This window comes from Calonectris borealis, chromosome 7, assembly GCF_964195595.1.
Source record: "Calonectris borealis chromosome 7, bCalBor7.hap1.2, whole genome shotgun sequence".
NCBI lineage: Eukaryota > Metazoa > Chordata > Aves > Procellariiformes > Procellariidae > Calonectris > Calonectris borealis.
Window position 1 is genome coordinate 19,810,711 of NC_134318.1, and position 16,796 is coordinate 19,827,506.

Below are 16,796 nucleotides of genomic sequence, written 5' to 3' on the forward strand. Positions count from 1 at the left end.
GTAATGCAATTCACAGTTGAATAGTCACTATGGGAAAAAAATGTAGGATAGCCATTTGTCCTCCTGAAAGGAATTCAGTCCTGAAATAAAAAAATAATATTGGAAACTTGCCTATTGTGCATACACAGTACATAATTTTCCACCCAAGTTTTAATCTACGTATTGCAAATACAGAATTTTAGCAATATGCTGGAGTCAGGATGCTCTGTTTCAGGTTAGCACATACTGAAATGGCAAGAAGGTCTGATTTGCCTGTGTATTACAGGCTTGGAAACCTGAAACTAAACAGCAGTGGATAAAGACCCAGGTGCCTTTTTCACTCACCGTAAAAACATACAAATGAAAAATCACAAAACATAGTGCTACTCTGAGATGCAATTATTCAACAAAGATACAAGGCCCTAATTATACACACTCGAAGGCTGCACTTTAACTGTCTTGAGTTCACCTTCCCTTTTCCTAAGCATAAAAAAAGGTGACAGTGACTTCGTGAAGACAAACACACATGTAATTTAAATACTGTGAATACTCTCTGCCTTCAAAAAGCAAATCTGACAGTGTAAGTGCATGAACAGAGATCTTTGTTGCATTGTGCTCTCCTTATCAAGCATTCTGAACTCCTAAAATACAAGTCACTCTGAATACCATTTGACCAGCAATTTTAGCTCCCATTCAGATCCATTATTTTAGACTGCTGCCCCATCGTATTAAAATTGAACAGGTTATGCGCATAAATCTGTAGTATCAATTTCTTGATTTGGCTATACCACACACTTGAAGGGTTTTATTTAAAGAAATACATATTTCTCTGACTTTTGAGCGTATAAAATATCACCTATAAAGCTGCTTTATATACTGGAATGGGGACATACAGAGTTTTCAGTCAAGATGACCGATCCTTTCACCTTAGCTAGCAACCCTCCTGCAGTGTCAGTGGGCTAGAAGGGGGATTGAGTGGTAACATTCACATTAGAAGCATTTTGAAAAATTCTTACAAGGATTTTTCTTCTGGTGCAGATTCACACGCACCCAATTTAAACTTGGTCCGCTCACAAGCTCCATGTAGAGACAGCCTTCTTGATTTTTACAGACCTTCTATTGCTAGAAGTGTTTATATGTGTGTATGTGTTTGTGTGCGCACATATACATGCATATACACAGAACTCAGAGGTTCAACACAAGATTTGCATCGTCTTGTAACCCAGCAACAATGACAAAGGAAGAGATTACAATTCTATCATTAAGATACAGTCCAAACATCATGTCTGTTACTATCATATACCCTTTTACATATATATTAACACTTTCTATAGGAAAGAAGTTTCATACATTAAATATTGACAAACTTGTAATGTATTAAATACATATTTATTCAATATTTTATTAAGATTATTAAAAAAAATAATCTTAGATACTCTTTATTTTCACAAGGTGTATGCAATTATGATGAGTAACCTACACTTAGGCTCTAACAGCCTAATCCAAACCCCATCAACTTTAATGGGCTTTAGATCAAGCATGTGAGAGCACTGTAACAAACACTGTTTCAGGAGGTAATTCCCATGCAACATCAAACTATGACAAGACACAAGAGGCTAAAAATGGCTCATCATAATTTATTTTATGTTAAAATGTACAGCTTGGGGGGGTTGTTTTTTTGCAGTTTTTATTTTTGTTTCTTGGGTGGTTTTTTTGTGGATTTTTTTTGTTGTTGGGTTTTGTTTTTTTGTTTTGTTTGTTTGTTTTGTTTTTTTTTTTTTTTTTTTTTTTTTTAAGTGACTGACTAAAAAGATAACAGATAAATACAAGAGTGTCACAGGGTCCTATTTTTACATGTATCAAGCCTCTTCTGTTCGGCCCTTACAGTCACTCTGTACAGGTACAAAGGCTACAAAAAAGGAAGCAATATAAACAGACACAAATAACTTTTGCCTTTTTACATGCGATCTGTAAGCTTAGTTTGAGCTATTCACACGCTACTGCTCTATTTTTTCCCTTAAAAAATAACTCCAATATTTTATAAAGATAGAAAAATCTACAGATGGAATGAAAATGTAAAGTTAGAGGCATTTCCATAAAATAGCAACTTTACACCAAATTCACTACTTTTTTTTTTTAAATCCTGCCAAGTATTTGGACATATATGAAAATGTTTCAAAACTTGACAAATAAACACTGAGATGTTTCAATCAACAAAAAAACATAACAGTATTTATAAAACAGAAAGCTGCCTTTTTTCCTACCCCAGCCCCAAAGAAACTGGTCACAAAAATGGAAGAGAGTCTCAACTTTACACTAAACATACAGCAATAAAACCCTTTGAACTAACCAAAATGTGAATAGCTTTTGCAGCTTTTTTTTTATTATTTTTTACAAGTTTTATAATTAACAAAAATATAGTTCTGTTTTTTTTTTACCCCTCAAACTAGGGTAACCTAATCAAGGCAAAAAAATTAAGAAATGGCTTACTGTTAAGCACAACACTTGTACAGTACTACAAAATGCACTGTCACTAACAAAGACATTAGCGGCATGCGGAAGTGTCACCTTCAGAAACAAAATAATACAGTAAAAGAACTGCTAAAAGGCATTTACATGTGGGGAAAGGAGAGAAAAAGCTCACGATCCAGTACTCTGTGATAGTTTTGGAGTCTATTTATCCACATTTTAAATGGGAGCAGGCACATAAAATGGCTCTGAACCATCAGCTGCTGTGTAATTGCAGTTCATAGAAAGAGTTCTTCCTTTCCAGAGAACTTCAAGCTCAATGAAATAAACAAAAAATGGAAAACCATCTAATTCCCCCCAAAGAAAAGAGAAGAAAAGTTAAATCCCACAAAGTTTAAAAAAACCAAAATGGAACAAAAAACAAAACAAGAAATAAAGAAAAAAGAAAAACTTGTATAAGGCTTTCTGCTGCATACAGCTTTTAAATGGTGCCAACAAATGTTTTTGCATTCACACCAATTGCTGGTTTTGAAATCGTACTCTCCAAAAGATATTTGTGCAGATCAATCCAATATGCCAGTTTGGTAGTCTGTCTCTGCAAAGGGCCTACCTTCTCATGTAGGATCCATTAAGAGACTGTTTAGACATGCCTGTATTCATGTAGCCATGATGCCCTGGAGGAGTGTACATCATGTTACTGTGGGGTGCTGTCTGCATTGGTTGCTGTGCATATGGCTGAGTTCCCATCATCCCCATCTGCATCTGCATAGGGTACTGGGGTGTTTGATTCATATACCCATGATTACTGTGATATCCACTATTCATCATCGGCTGGGACATACTATAACCATTCATAGCATTAAGGGTATTCATATTCATGTTCACTGAATTGACATTATAAGCTGGGGCTGGCATCAAATTTACACTCATGTTCATACCACGCTGCATTGTTAAGGTCCGCGCAGGCCCTTGCATGGCCACAGTCTGTGAAGCACGCCCATAAATTTGTGGCTGATGGGCTGCAGCAGCAGGTGGCAGAGGAGTGGATTTGGTTCTTACAGAAACGTGACCTTTGCTGGCCATCTGAGTCTGCAGTCTTTGGGTGTGGGATATTCCAATATTCGATGAAGTCATATTACGCTGCAAAAGGGGAGGTGGCAAATTCATGGGAGGAGGAGTAAGGTTGGGGGGAGGGGTCATTGTAGCTTGTGCTTGGGGTCCTCCAGGAACAGCATGTGGAGACTGAGAAAGCTGAACAAGCCCTGTATTACTTAAGGGGGTGGACAAAGAGGCACTGTTTGCATAGGAAGTTACAGCAGCTGAATGGCTGTAAGGCAAAGAATGATCCATAAGCGTGTTAGTTAACTGTTGCAGTTTGGCAAGGCTGAAGGTGGCAGATGGCTGTGAGTAATGCCCCGCTCCAAATTCACTCTGCCCCATTCTTTCATATAATCCAATGTTGGCATTGCCAGTCTCTGGGATTTCAGTTAACTGCATAGGTGGTGTAAAATTAGCAGCCATGCTGCACTGGGATAACTGTTGGTTGCTGCTTGGAGGCCTTTCAACAACACAGCCTTGGGGAGATTTTACATTACAAGTGGGAGGAGAATTGATGTTTGTTTGTTGCATCATACTGCAGCTTCCATTAATGTTAGACATCTGCTGTGTCACTGCACAGCTACTCTGTGTTAGGTTACTAGATGTAAGGCTACTGTACGAGCAACTGTTTTGCGAAGAGTTGTTTCCACAGATACTACTACCCATTGTAGAATCGTAACTGCTTGGGTTTTCATAGTTTTCTGTTGTGCTCTCAATGCTCCCTAAGTCACTAAACCCACTATCCACAACTTGCTGCGAATGATCAGAAACTGAGGGAACATCCATCATTGGGCTGGTCTCCATGTTCTGTAGAGACGGCACAGAAATGGCACTTTGATCTGGGCTGATCTGGGCATAGCTGTTCTCTAAAGGAGCAACATTTGGACTATTAACAGAACGAACTGACTGGCTGGGATGAGAGTGCACAGACGAAACCGGGCTACTGTGGTCAGACTGCTGACAATCATCCAGTGTGGTCATTTGGGGACTTTGGTCATTATGGGCATAGTTTTGCAAACTTCTACAGGCCTCTTGAGTTTCTGCACAGTCCTGAAACGTATCTTCATGTTCACTTGCTTCTTGGGTTAGAGACTGTACTGCTTGAACCGTCTCTGAATCAATCTCCATGGTCTCAGTACTCTCTCCCTTGAAATCGGAATGTAATTCTGCACCAGCTTTTTGGTCCTGGTTATTATCTGTATGATCATCATCAGATTCAGGCACCGGGTCTGAATCTGTAGCAAGTTCTTTCTGGTCACTTTCACACTCATCAGCTGCAAGGTCAACACCACAATTCATTAAGTCCTCTTGATTTGAATTACCAGTTTGAACATTTACGTCTAAAAAAGATTGCTGTGTTTCCAGCATTTCTTTGAAAGCTTCACCAGGCAATTCCTCTTTCTCCACTTCTGTTGAACCCATGTGGCTATCATCTTCATCATCTGCATCATGATCCTCATTGTGAGAAGGTTCTTCATCCTCCTCCTCCTCCTCCTCCTGATCATCCAAATGCACGGACTCCTCTTTTTGCAGAAACACCTCTTCTGCTTTCTCTTTTTCTTGATCTTTTGAATCCATTCCACCTTCTTCTACATTCCTTTCTTCTTCCCCAGCTTTCATCATATCATTTTCTTGTTTTTCAAAGGGTTTACTGGGTGGATGCAGAGGTTCAGGTTCTACCTCTTTTACCTCATCATCTGGTGGTGGTAATACTTCAACAGGCTCTTTAATCGCTTCCTCCGTAACAGCAGGAACTGAGCAGGGCTTGTCTTCAGCTACTTCCTTTTGTTCTTCCACCAGCACCTGATAGTCAGGCTCCATAGGAGTCTCCGGTGGAGTGTATAAATTAAGCTTAAAGCCAGGTTTTCTTTCTTTGCTTTGCCTCCATTTAGATGGACCGCGCTTAACTCCTTTGGGCCAACCCTGCTTACTCTTTAAAGGTTCAAGATTGTCTTTAGTGCTTTCTTCCAATACAGCTACATCCTCTGTATTATCTTTGGGAGGCAACAGAGACAAAAGAAAAGTCTTAGCTTGCACAAATTAATCTATTTTCAAACATAATCCCAAAAGTAATTTATAAACTCAAAATGTATTAAGAGACTCTGGAACAAGAGTTATAAACAGATCTCAAACCACAACAGAACGACATAGTATCTACAGCTCAAACAGAGATATGTAAGTTCTTTTTGTTTGGTGGCCTTTTAACAGTGACCATCAGAAACACCATTTATACACTAGAAGAATTCCAGAGATTTAAATCACAGTAAAGACATGTAAACTAAAGCAAAAATATTGTCCAAATATTTGATTATCAACCTTTGCTTTTAGAATAGAGGTATGCCATCACTTTATATAGACATTGATCTAATGCATATTCATCTTTTTTGACAGTAATAACACGAGAAACTGGAGTTTCCTGTTTGATTATTCTGGAGGACAAGCCATAGTAAGCATATAATCATGCTTTAGTACCAACCACCAAAAAAAGGTGGTTCATTCTAGTATCTTCTCATGGGCAGCATATCATGTCACAGCTCACAATAAATGACAAAAGCCAAAAGAAAACTGAAATGAAACAGAGTGTGTCAGAACACTAAATTAATCCATTGACTATAAAAAACTACCCAAACACATTCACTTCTCTGCTCTTCTCTCTCCCCAGATACCACTTACGTATACACCAAAAAAAGGGACAATTCTCAGGATATAACATGCTGCACTTGGAAGTGTAACGGCTTCAGCGATACTCCTTCGCCAAGTTCTGCCTCTCGCTGTAGTGTTACAACACTCCTATAGTCAATTAATGTGATGACATGGTCCATGGACAAATACACAATACCAGTCTAGTTAAAACAGTGCAAACCTGACCACTGGGACATAGCTAGAACACTCTGAATTTGCTACTATTAGTTTAATTCATTTCTGTTGAGAAGCAGGAAAAGCGCTAATATTCTAATGTACCTGTACACTGGTTTGTAACAGCACCAACATTCGTAAGCATAGTTGCTCTAGTCGCAGAAAAGCTGTTTAAGATAGAAATCCGTGCATGATCCCTCTACTGATGATCGCAAAGATTAAACTTCCCATGCAATTATGAAAACACTAAAATAGTACCCACTGGCTTCTTAGTGAAAATATATAGACCTGAGAATCTAGGCATTCATTTTGGAATTAAAACTTATAAGCATAATTTGAGAGCCACGAGGTCAAGGGATGAGTGTATGTTCAGAATAGCTCATTAGCAGTTTCGCTATCCATCCATTAGCTTTTCTGCCAGGAAATATCCTTGAAGTCAAACTAGATAAGCAGCTTTGAAAGAACACAATTAAAACTATCCCTCTCTTCTGTGGGGAAAAAAAATAGGGACTGCAGTGCTGAGGACATACTGTGCCCCAGAAACAAAAAAACATTTCACTGACTTGCTAACAATGCTGAATAGAAGAGATATTTGTGTAAATCAAATCTTACTTTCTGCTTGTATCCTTTTCCAAGGATACAAAAAAAAAATAGACAATATTCCAGTGATACCCCTGCTCTGTTGAGTACGAAATGCCCTGTTGCAGGGACATAAAAGTTGTTTTTGGCATTATGACAAGGACTGCAGTGCTTCAGACTGGAAAACATTTGTTTTCTGAATGCAAAAATCAGATTATAATATTAATGGGTCAGGAATAACAAAAGTAGTAAACACAATAGAAACAAACAAAAAAAAATCTGAAGCCACCACTGAATTCTAATAAACTACGTGAGATTAATGGCTCCAGTAGCACCTCTAAGCAGAAAGCATTAAGATCGTAAGATTGTAAGACCAAAATGGCTAAATACATCTTGTTAAAGATTTCCAGATTTATCACAAAAAGAAACACTTCCTTTGAAGGCCACCTGACAAATTAATTTTGTGAAAATGTAAGAACATTTTCAGCTTACTTGTACAATTGTCATCACTCTTGTAACAACGAATGTCTTTCTCCTCCTTGTTCTGCTCTTCCTTCTCCTCCTTCTCCTGTTTCTGCTGCCCAGGTTGATACTCAAAAGCTTTTCTAATCACAGGCTTCAAGTCATCATCTTCCCCATCCATCTCACAGGTAGGTTCCAGCTGCGGCATGGGACGCTCTTCATCTGAGTTATCAAATGGCTCATTCAACACCTCTGTTGTTTCCGAAATTGTCTCTGTTGTAACACTGCTATTAATCCTTCTGCGTTTACGGCCCCTTTTCTTTTTCAGTATGAAAGGTCTCTGAAAAATAATTCCACAAATATAACTCTTCCTACATTCCTGTTTGTTAGCTGACTCTGTACATAAATAAATATTTGTAAAGTGAGTTTACAATAATCTATTTACTCATTATAAAAAAAAAACACCTTACTTTGCATCAAATTCAAATGTAGACAGAATCTAAAAGTAAAATGTCTACATAGTTAAAATAGATATGTATCTATACATGCACACAAACCTTTCTGTAGGCGAAAATTAAGACTAGAATTTTCTTCATATTGTAGTGACTTTTACCTTCTTCTGTCAAATAATATTCATAGCAATATTACATAAGTTGTACTTACATATTTTTCCTCTGTAGATTTATAATTCCCCAACAACATTCACAAGTATCAAAGTTTATTCTTCTACATTTCTGGTTTCTGCTATTTTAGAAATAAGTATGTATATAGAAAAATAGGTAACAGCAACGGAAGTGCACCTCAAGCTTCACGTGGGTGTCAACAATACACTAAAAGAATCCTACAGTTGGCTGCTATGAAGAAAAAACTGTTCAACCGTTTATATTTCTATTATTATGCATTCTTACAGATCTATAGTTACTTTTAAGTTTGCTCATCTAAAGTATAAACAAAGGGACACTCCAATTACCTAATTCTCACCAGAGACACCTAAATACATACGCTAAGGTGAGTGCTTTTAAAACTTTGGGATGCTTGGTTTGCTAATTTAAACCATTCAAATAGTTGATTTTTCAACAAAATTAAGAATTATGTAAACACTACAGTAACCACAATTTAACATTTAAATCTCTTGGAAATTAGAAGAGTATGGGTAAAAAAACCCTTTTGTTTTAATGGCATTTGCTTTTGCAAAACAGTATTCCCCTTTAAGGAGTTCCTATATTAAAAACAATAAAAAGACAAACCCCACAAGTTGGACTCCATCTTAAAACGAAAAAAAGGAAGAACCATTAAAATATGGAACCGATACCAATGCCAAACAGCAGAGGGCAATCACTAGTTTAAAAATTAACAGGAAATTCTGATTTTTTGTGTCACTAGTATTTTCCACTTCTGTGAAAAATCCAAAAGATAAAAAATTGGATGGAGAGGAAAAAACAGAAGACAAGAGTCGTTCAGTGTCCAGACAATATAGAAAGGATTAAAACAGTCTAATAAATGTTCATAAAAAACCAGCTTGTTATTTCGATGATAACGAATAGATTGAAATCAGAGACGAATGACTTTAAACCAAACCACTGAAGTAACACACCTTTCTTTTTATGGCCAGCGACTGTGGCTTTGTCAGCCGGGGAGGCGAACTTTGCTGATTCTCATCCCCGCCATCCTCCTCGCTGCTTTCCTTAGATTGCTCTGTGGATTGCCCTCGCTCCCCCACCACTGCCACACTTTCTGGAGATCGCAAATATTTATTTTTAGATTGTACTTTTGCAGGTGATTGCCTACTATTAGTTCTCGTGGAGAATATTTCTTGCTCTTCCTTTTCCCAGCAGCTAGCTTGTTCCATCAGACGCTCAGCCTGAAGGGTTGAGGTTAAAATAACGGGTCACTGAAACAGCATTTACTTAGCCATATCCTTTACGTTCAGCTAAAGAGTTACAATAAGTCAACCCTGATTAGCACTGCTAGCTAACCTAGCAACAACATTTCAGCTGAATCATCTAGTAGCTCCTTTACAACAGTTAGGATAACAAACCAAAGAAGATTGCATTTCATGGGATATTTAGCACTATTAATGATGCAGCGAATTGATTTAAGTCCTTTAGCACTACATTACATGCCCACTGACATGGATCACTTTGAGCAAGTTCGTAACACAAAGAATCGATTGACACTGCAGCCCCTGAGCTCTGCACCAAATTTGATCTGATTACATGCTCTTCGACTACCTCAAGAGTGATAAATACAGTTTCATGACAAGGGATTCATGTTTTAAGTTTTCATATTCGTCCCCCCAAAGTTACCATGTCTTGCTGCACAGCTTTCAAAAATTGTGCATTATCATCAGTATCCTCTATCATTAAGCAGTGGTCAAAGTTAGAACTGCTCTATTTAAGACAGCCTAATGTTGAATATTCCAAGTGATGAAATCCAAAGAAAGGGAAATTCAGAATAAAAAGTTTCAGCTATTACCTCCTTTTCAGCTTCTCTCTCTTCTTCAGAAACTGCAGCATTAGAAACTAACAAAGGAGTCCATCTCAAGCTTTCAGGATCTACTTCATTGATGCGTGGATTCGCTTTCAGTTTCTCCATATGACTTGAAATCAGCTTTTCCCTTCTAATAATTACAAATCTACAATCCAATAAACAGTAATTTATTTTATAAAGTGATCACCTAAAACAACCTTCCTACAGTTTAAATCCTTTTGCACAATAACTTGTGAAAATAGATGGGTAAATAAATGGATACATCAAACTAAAAATATCAGCTGATACACATAGATAACATGCTTATATTACTGACTGTTTACTAAGAGGAAGTGAGGAAACAAGTTTATGAAGTGAAAGCTTAATACTAAATATCACTAGGGCGAACGGAGAGGAAAGTAAAGGTTTTATAGTTGACTACTCTAAATCCATTCAAGAGGTTTAGTGTTGGCACTTCAGTCACTGCCAGAACAATTACCAATTTTAATATGACATACAAGCATAAACAAAAAACACCATCAAGTAAAGAGTGAGAATATCGTTAATATTACAACTGAAGATGGCAGCTAACTGGACAAGAAAGCAAGTTAGAAACATAGGTTTTCTAATGAAGCATAAAAATGTATCTTAGTCCTATGCTAATGCAGTAGAAAACAACTTTCTAATTACTATGAAATGAAGTACCATATCAAAAGTAGGTAAAGACTAACATAACAGCACAGTATGCTAATATACTAGCACAACTCCCACCAAAGTCCCCTGTTACAAAGTACTATACAATTTTAAACAACAAAAGATACGTTGGTTTTTTTAGCAAGGATTTCAAATGCTGTAAAAATCAGGTAGGTTAAGTGACAACATTGCTTTTCACTGAGAGAATGCTTTAAAACAAAGAATTGGATGCAGGTGAACCCTTTTCACAGAATTGTGACAAACTTCTACATCACTACATGTAAGAGAAATTAACAAAATGTAGGAAATCATAAGAAGCCATACCCAATTCCCAAGGTAAGTATCTCGCAGGAATTTCAAAGATGTGATTTCTTTTCCTGGCTCAGCCACTGACCTTCTGGATACCTTTAGCCAGGTCAGTTCATGTCCCTGTCTAAGTTTTACTACCTATGAAAAAAAGACTAACTGACCTTGTTCATAAAATATTTTGAATTCTATAGATGAAAAAACGTTCTTTTCTAACTGGGTGTCAGTATTCAGGGCCTATAATAATTTGTGACAGGGCAGAAGCTGCATGTAAGTAATGAAAACATATTTGATTCTCCCTTAAAATGCACTTGTCCCATCAGGGTGTCCATAAATAAGCACGCCAGAAAGTTAAGGTTTTAATGCAATGACAGCACACCTCTTACTACTCTCAGAACACCATCCTGTAAGCCAATCTCCTTTCTGAAGGCTTGCATTCTTACTAGTTCAAAACTTAATAGTTTTGAATACTACTGCTGGTGCACATAGAAGTTACTGCAGCTGAGCTATTCCTGATCTTAATTTTATTTTTTGGCAACCCACTGTTTGTAAGGCAGTTTTTCGTAATTATAAAGATACTATGATTGGAATATCCAGAAAGAAACAAGCAGCTCTTCAGAAACACAAATACCAATGAAAGTCATTTAAGGCATTTTATGGAAATAAAAGCCCAAACAACAAAAACAACCCACTTAAAATCTAAAATATCAATCAAGATCATTAAGAAAGGAGATATTCACAAAACAGGAACTCACCTTTTCAGTACACTAAGTTTCAACATTGATTGTAACATTAAATAGAAACTTTAAAAAGTCATTTGCATTCCCAGTACCTTGGGCAGGAGGACTTCATGTAGATCTGATCTGATCCCACGGCTTGTGTGAATTCAATAATGATTGAAAAAGGGGGTGTGGAGAGAGAGACTGCCACTCACAAACCCCAATTTTTCCCTCGCTGGTATTCAAAGCAAGATATTTGCAAAGCAAGAGTCAGGAATTGTACTTACGGAAGATGATATTGAATGAAACAAAATTCTTCACTGAAAATGTTTCAAGCTGGCCACACTGTTCTAATAACCATTAACATGAAAGAGGATCCAAATAACCACCATTTGTTTAGGGAGAAAAATTCTTCATGTAAGACCCCATTAACAAGACCCGGCTGTACTGACTTCTTCAGCAAAAGATGGTTATCATTCATTTCAAGGTCGGAATTTTTACACAGACATTTTTCAAATTTTTACACAGACATTTTTACAAAACAACTGTTTTGTAAGTAGAGAAAGTGAATGTTTTGTCTCAGTATTTTTTAAAATTTTTTACAAGATTCACTGACCTATCTTCTCTTTTATCTATCATGCTATGTTGCTGCAGGGTTGTGGCAATATCATGTGGACACATTCCAGTAGCTCGACTCATTCCTTTGATGCTGATTTGTTTTTCATGGTGACAGTTAAGGTATTCTAATATGACACTTTTCCAATAAGCCAAGTATGAGAGACGACCCAGATCAGACAATGGCTTTTCAGGGGATCCTGCTTGGCCCTCTCTTCTAGAAAGTAAATAGCCTAGAAGAAAAAGAAAAAGAATATCTTATTGAGATAACAAAACTAAAGAATTTTAACTACCCCTTAAGAAAGTTGGTATTAATAGAAAGATCAGCATGACTGATTACGTTATTGGTAAGTCTTGCAATTAAAGAAATCCTATCCACAACAGAGATTGGTTTTCATCATTATAGTAACATAGAAAAAGATTAAATCCTTGTAAAAGACTCAGATCTTACGTTATCAGAATCAAACATTAACCAAACCCCACCTTCTAATCATAAGGCAAGGAAGAAAGAAAAAGCCAACACGTTTCAGAACAGGTCTTGTCATACATGATCTTATTTACTATCTGGCCTTTTGAGAAACTTACACCTGAGTTACATCACTGAAGCCAAGAATTTTCAGAAGAATCTCAAGAGGAAGCATCATGGGTAATATCAGTTAAGTCAGTTTTCTTCAAGAAGCCATAAGTTTTTGATTAAACAGTTGTATTTCAGAGGTGACATATAATTCACAAGTTGAATTACTAGGAGAATTACTTAGGAGAAATAATTAAAAAATAATTTCCCTTAATTCACATTTAAGAACATTCACATAATTCCAGTTTGCAGTCTTCAAGACAGTAATCGATCAGCTATTATACAATACACCACCTTCATTTTATACTCTATGTATGTTGTAAGTCCTTTTTAACTCTCTTCAGCTTTAGGAAGCTTTTACAATTTAAAGTAGAACACACCTGCTTGGAGATAACAGAAGTAGTCTGGTATTTGCCACCATTAAAACTAATTCAGGAGAAAGAAAAAAATAACACAATTAATAAAATGTATCCTTTCACGGTAATTCATCCCTCCATGATACATATTCTGCACTGTGCCTTTACAAACACTACCAAAACACGGGTCTTAAGCACCAGGCTTACAAAATGCTTATTCCACCATAAGCATGGACATCATGCTCATAGAATTACATTACTCAAAGTCATTTGGAATCCACCAGCATATATGGTTCTTTTGTCTTCCACAACAGAATTTGGAAAATACATATGCACTGGTCATCATACTCTAGCCTCTAGTTTGCATAAAAATGTTTACACAGAAAAGCAGACATCCTACTACATTCCAAGTGATCAATAACAACATAGATACTGAAATAAGTAGTGTACCCTTCATATCTATTAGCATGATTTATGATAAAATGCCAGAGCTTCAGGAGGAATACCATCCCACATCGGCCTACTTCTACGTAGCACAGACGCCTACATAAGCCTGCCTGCATCTGCATGGTACCACTGGAAACTCAGCAAGTAAGTTTTTCTGTTTTACAGAAGAAACACTACCTTAAAACCAAAGAAAAGGAAGGTGTTTTAACATTTGAAGTTGCAGCATATTAAATTTTTTTATAATTAGATGATACATCTTAGTACTACATGTAACTGTTGTTGACAAGAAAAGCCAAACTTCACATTCAAAACCAGACTGCACCTGAATAGTTTGAAGGTAAAGAATTGTTGTTTTACTTCCAACTGCACAAAATGAAACGTATAGCGTATAGCCTATTCTGCATAATTTTAGACAAAGCTTCACTTGTACCAAGAAAGAATTTTGGACCAGCTTGTTTACAACATATACAGAAAAGTTTTATTCTAAGACGTCATTGCCTATAGAAAAACATGCAAAACTGCAACAGTACAAGTAGTGATAGAAGTATCAACACAGGAAAAGAGAGGGAGAATAACCTAGATTTTTAAAATAAATCCACGAGGAGAACTTACAGTTGTTTCAAGTAACTTCACAGTTTAGCCTACCAACTTCACATTCAAGAAAACTTGGCCACTAACAGAAAGTGTTCGCAGGCTGTTTGCAAGACCTGGATTTCAGTCTTGTATTTTCCTATACTTTAAAGTTACTTTGACAAGAATTTTCTTCCTCCACTTCCATTTTCCTCATACATACAGGGCTGTAACTATACTTTCTTGGTAAACATCTTATGAAGCTTAATAAGAAACCACTGTCAAGAGTTTGGAATCATTAGTTAGGCAACCACAAATAGCTTTAGAGTTTTACTACTATATCCTTGCTTGTCGGATCCTTCCAATGGCTGGGGACTTTGAGACTAGCTCTTAGTGGCCATTTTCACATATTTTTACTCTACATTAAAGCAGTGAAACTTCACCTGCATGGCAATAACATCTGTCAGTATTCTTCTCCTACCATTCTAAAATATAACCTATGCTTATCCAAGATGCTCCCGTTCTATAGGATCAAAAATATAAATCAGAAGTAACAGTCTCAGTTACACGTAGCGAGCACTGAATGGAAAGTTTCTCTTAACAGATTCTGTGATTTGAATGACATCTATTAAATTAAACTTACCAAAGAGACGCCAAATAATTGATCTAAGTTGCAGGTAAATAAAAAACACTGATCTTGGTAGCTCGTGTATCTATCCTGAAGCATCTGAAATGAGTACAATATGCCCCTGTTAAACAGATACTCCCAGTGTCATTCTGCTACCTAATCTTAATAATGAATAGCCTTAAAGTGGAAACGTGAAAGAACTTTCTTAAACTGTAACCCCTGATATGAGAGTAAGAGCAACATTCAGAGGACAAAATATAGCTGCTCCCCACCCACCCCACAAGAGTAAACAAGTCAGACTGTATGTTACACAAAAAAAAAAACCCACAACGAAATATAAGACCTGATCTAGAAGAACGAAGAGTTGTCCATCTTATCTTCTGGGCATATGAGTGATAGTATCACAAAATTAAACAGCCAAAATACCATTAATGATTTTTATTTCTTGCCTTATCTCCGGCCTTCATAGTGAGGCAACATGCCACATGCGATTCACAGCCTTTGATTTTTGTCATGCAAATCTCCCCAGAACCACTAAGGTTTTATCTTATTCAAGGTTTAAAAAAATTAGAAGAAATCCAATCTGAGAAAGGGAAAGTTAGTATAAGATACATGTATTTTATGCCTTCAACACAAATTTAGGAGATAATCAGACAGTAAAACATACATTTAAAGAGATTAACTTGAGCAGTATCTTGTAATTTCAATCTGCAACATTCCTAGTATGTAACACTCCTGAAATAGCTACAGCAGAGTCCACAATGCACTTATGTGAAAACAATAACTTTAATACATCCGTGTCAGTCTCCAGAAACTTTCAGTTAGTTAACTACTGATTTTGTTATGCTCAGTTCTGTCTCTTAAAACAAATTAAACAGCATGAGATCAGAGATCCAGCTTGATAGTACCCTGTTCTGAAAACGGCCAACAGAAAAATCCAAGGGACAGACTAAAACCATCTTGTGAAATTCACATGCGAACAGAATTAGTTGGCTCTGTCCAAACAAATGGAACTCGCCACATGTGTATCATCCCCACACTTTTTGGCATTTTCTAAGAATTTGGTAAGATTTGTTAAGCATCACTGTCTTTTGCAAGCAGCACAGAGTCCACCTTCCTCTTCCATGCACTGCATTTACTTTATGTGTTCACTACTACTAGTCTTGACTGTCATGTCCACTAATATGCCTGGAACTGACGTGAGGTGAACTGACTTGTATCTCCCTACCTCTCTCCTGAAAGTCTTCTAAAAATCGGGGTCATACCAGTCCCCTTTCAGTCCTATGGTATGAAAGCAGTTTTATGCATATTTCAAGTTACAAACTGCTAAAAGCAGCTATTGCGTTACTAAGTCTCTTTTACCTCCAAAGACATCCTTCTTTCCCTGTCATACACACTTCCAAACTTCACTGCCTTAGCTTTCTAATATTAAGCATAAATCACTCCGGAGTTTTAAATAAGGCAGATACGATTTAGCTTGAGACAGCTGAATTGAATTTTATTATCTGTTGAAGAAATTCAGACCTGTCCCTTTGCTTTTAACATGGTAGCAAAGGCAGGCTAGCCCTCAAAGGTGTAAGACAACAGAGATGCAGATTACATAGAGGCCAGTGGCATAGGAAGAAGCAGCAAACAAAGACAGTAAACAATTGAACTGGTATACTGAGAAAGACCAAGTGAACAAACTACAATTGACAGAAGGAAGTCAAATGAAGTTTGAAGATACTCTTTAAGGACTCTCCTGCAATCTGTGTGCTCTCTATACATGCTTTATATTCCACAGCAACAAATCAATTTATCATTTCATTTCTGATGAATGGTCAAAGAAAAGAGATCTAGCTAAAAAAGTTCAGTTTCTTTGGGTGCATTTAAGACTGACCACAATCATCATAAAGCCATTAGGTTTTCAATTAAGCTAAGTAATTTAACTTGATTCAAGTAAACCACAAAACTGAAAACCCCAGTCTTGTCCTCCC

At 36.9% G+C, this 16,796-nt stretch overlaps 1 protein-coding gene across 12 annotated transcripts in view; it reads right to left on the minus strand.

Annotated features, from left to right (window-relative positions):
• Positions 1-756: 756 nt before the first annotated feature.
• The window catches only part of KAT6B (lysine acetyltransferase 6B), a 119,243-nt gene continuing 103,203 nt past the window's right edge, over positions 757-16,796 (minus strand). For all 12 annotated transcript variants that reach the window (XM_075154427.1, XM_075154434.1, XM_075154435.1 and 9 more), the window contains 5 exons: positions 12,247-12,478; positions 9,919-10,078; positions 9,038-9,304; positions 7,474-7,783; positions 757-5,540 (listed from right to left, as the gene is read on the minus strand). In XM_075154427.1, the coding sequence (XP_075010528.1) occupies positions 3,055-5,540; positions 7,474-7,783; positions 9,038-9,304; positions 9,919-10,078; positions 12,247-12,478 (3,455 nt within the window). In that variant the 3' untranslated portion in view covers positions 757-3,054. The remainder of the gene's footprint in view (positions 5,541-7,473; positions 7,784-9,037; positions 9,305-9,918; positions 10,079-12,246; positions 12,479-16,796) is intronic.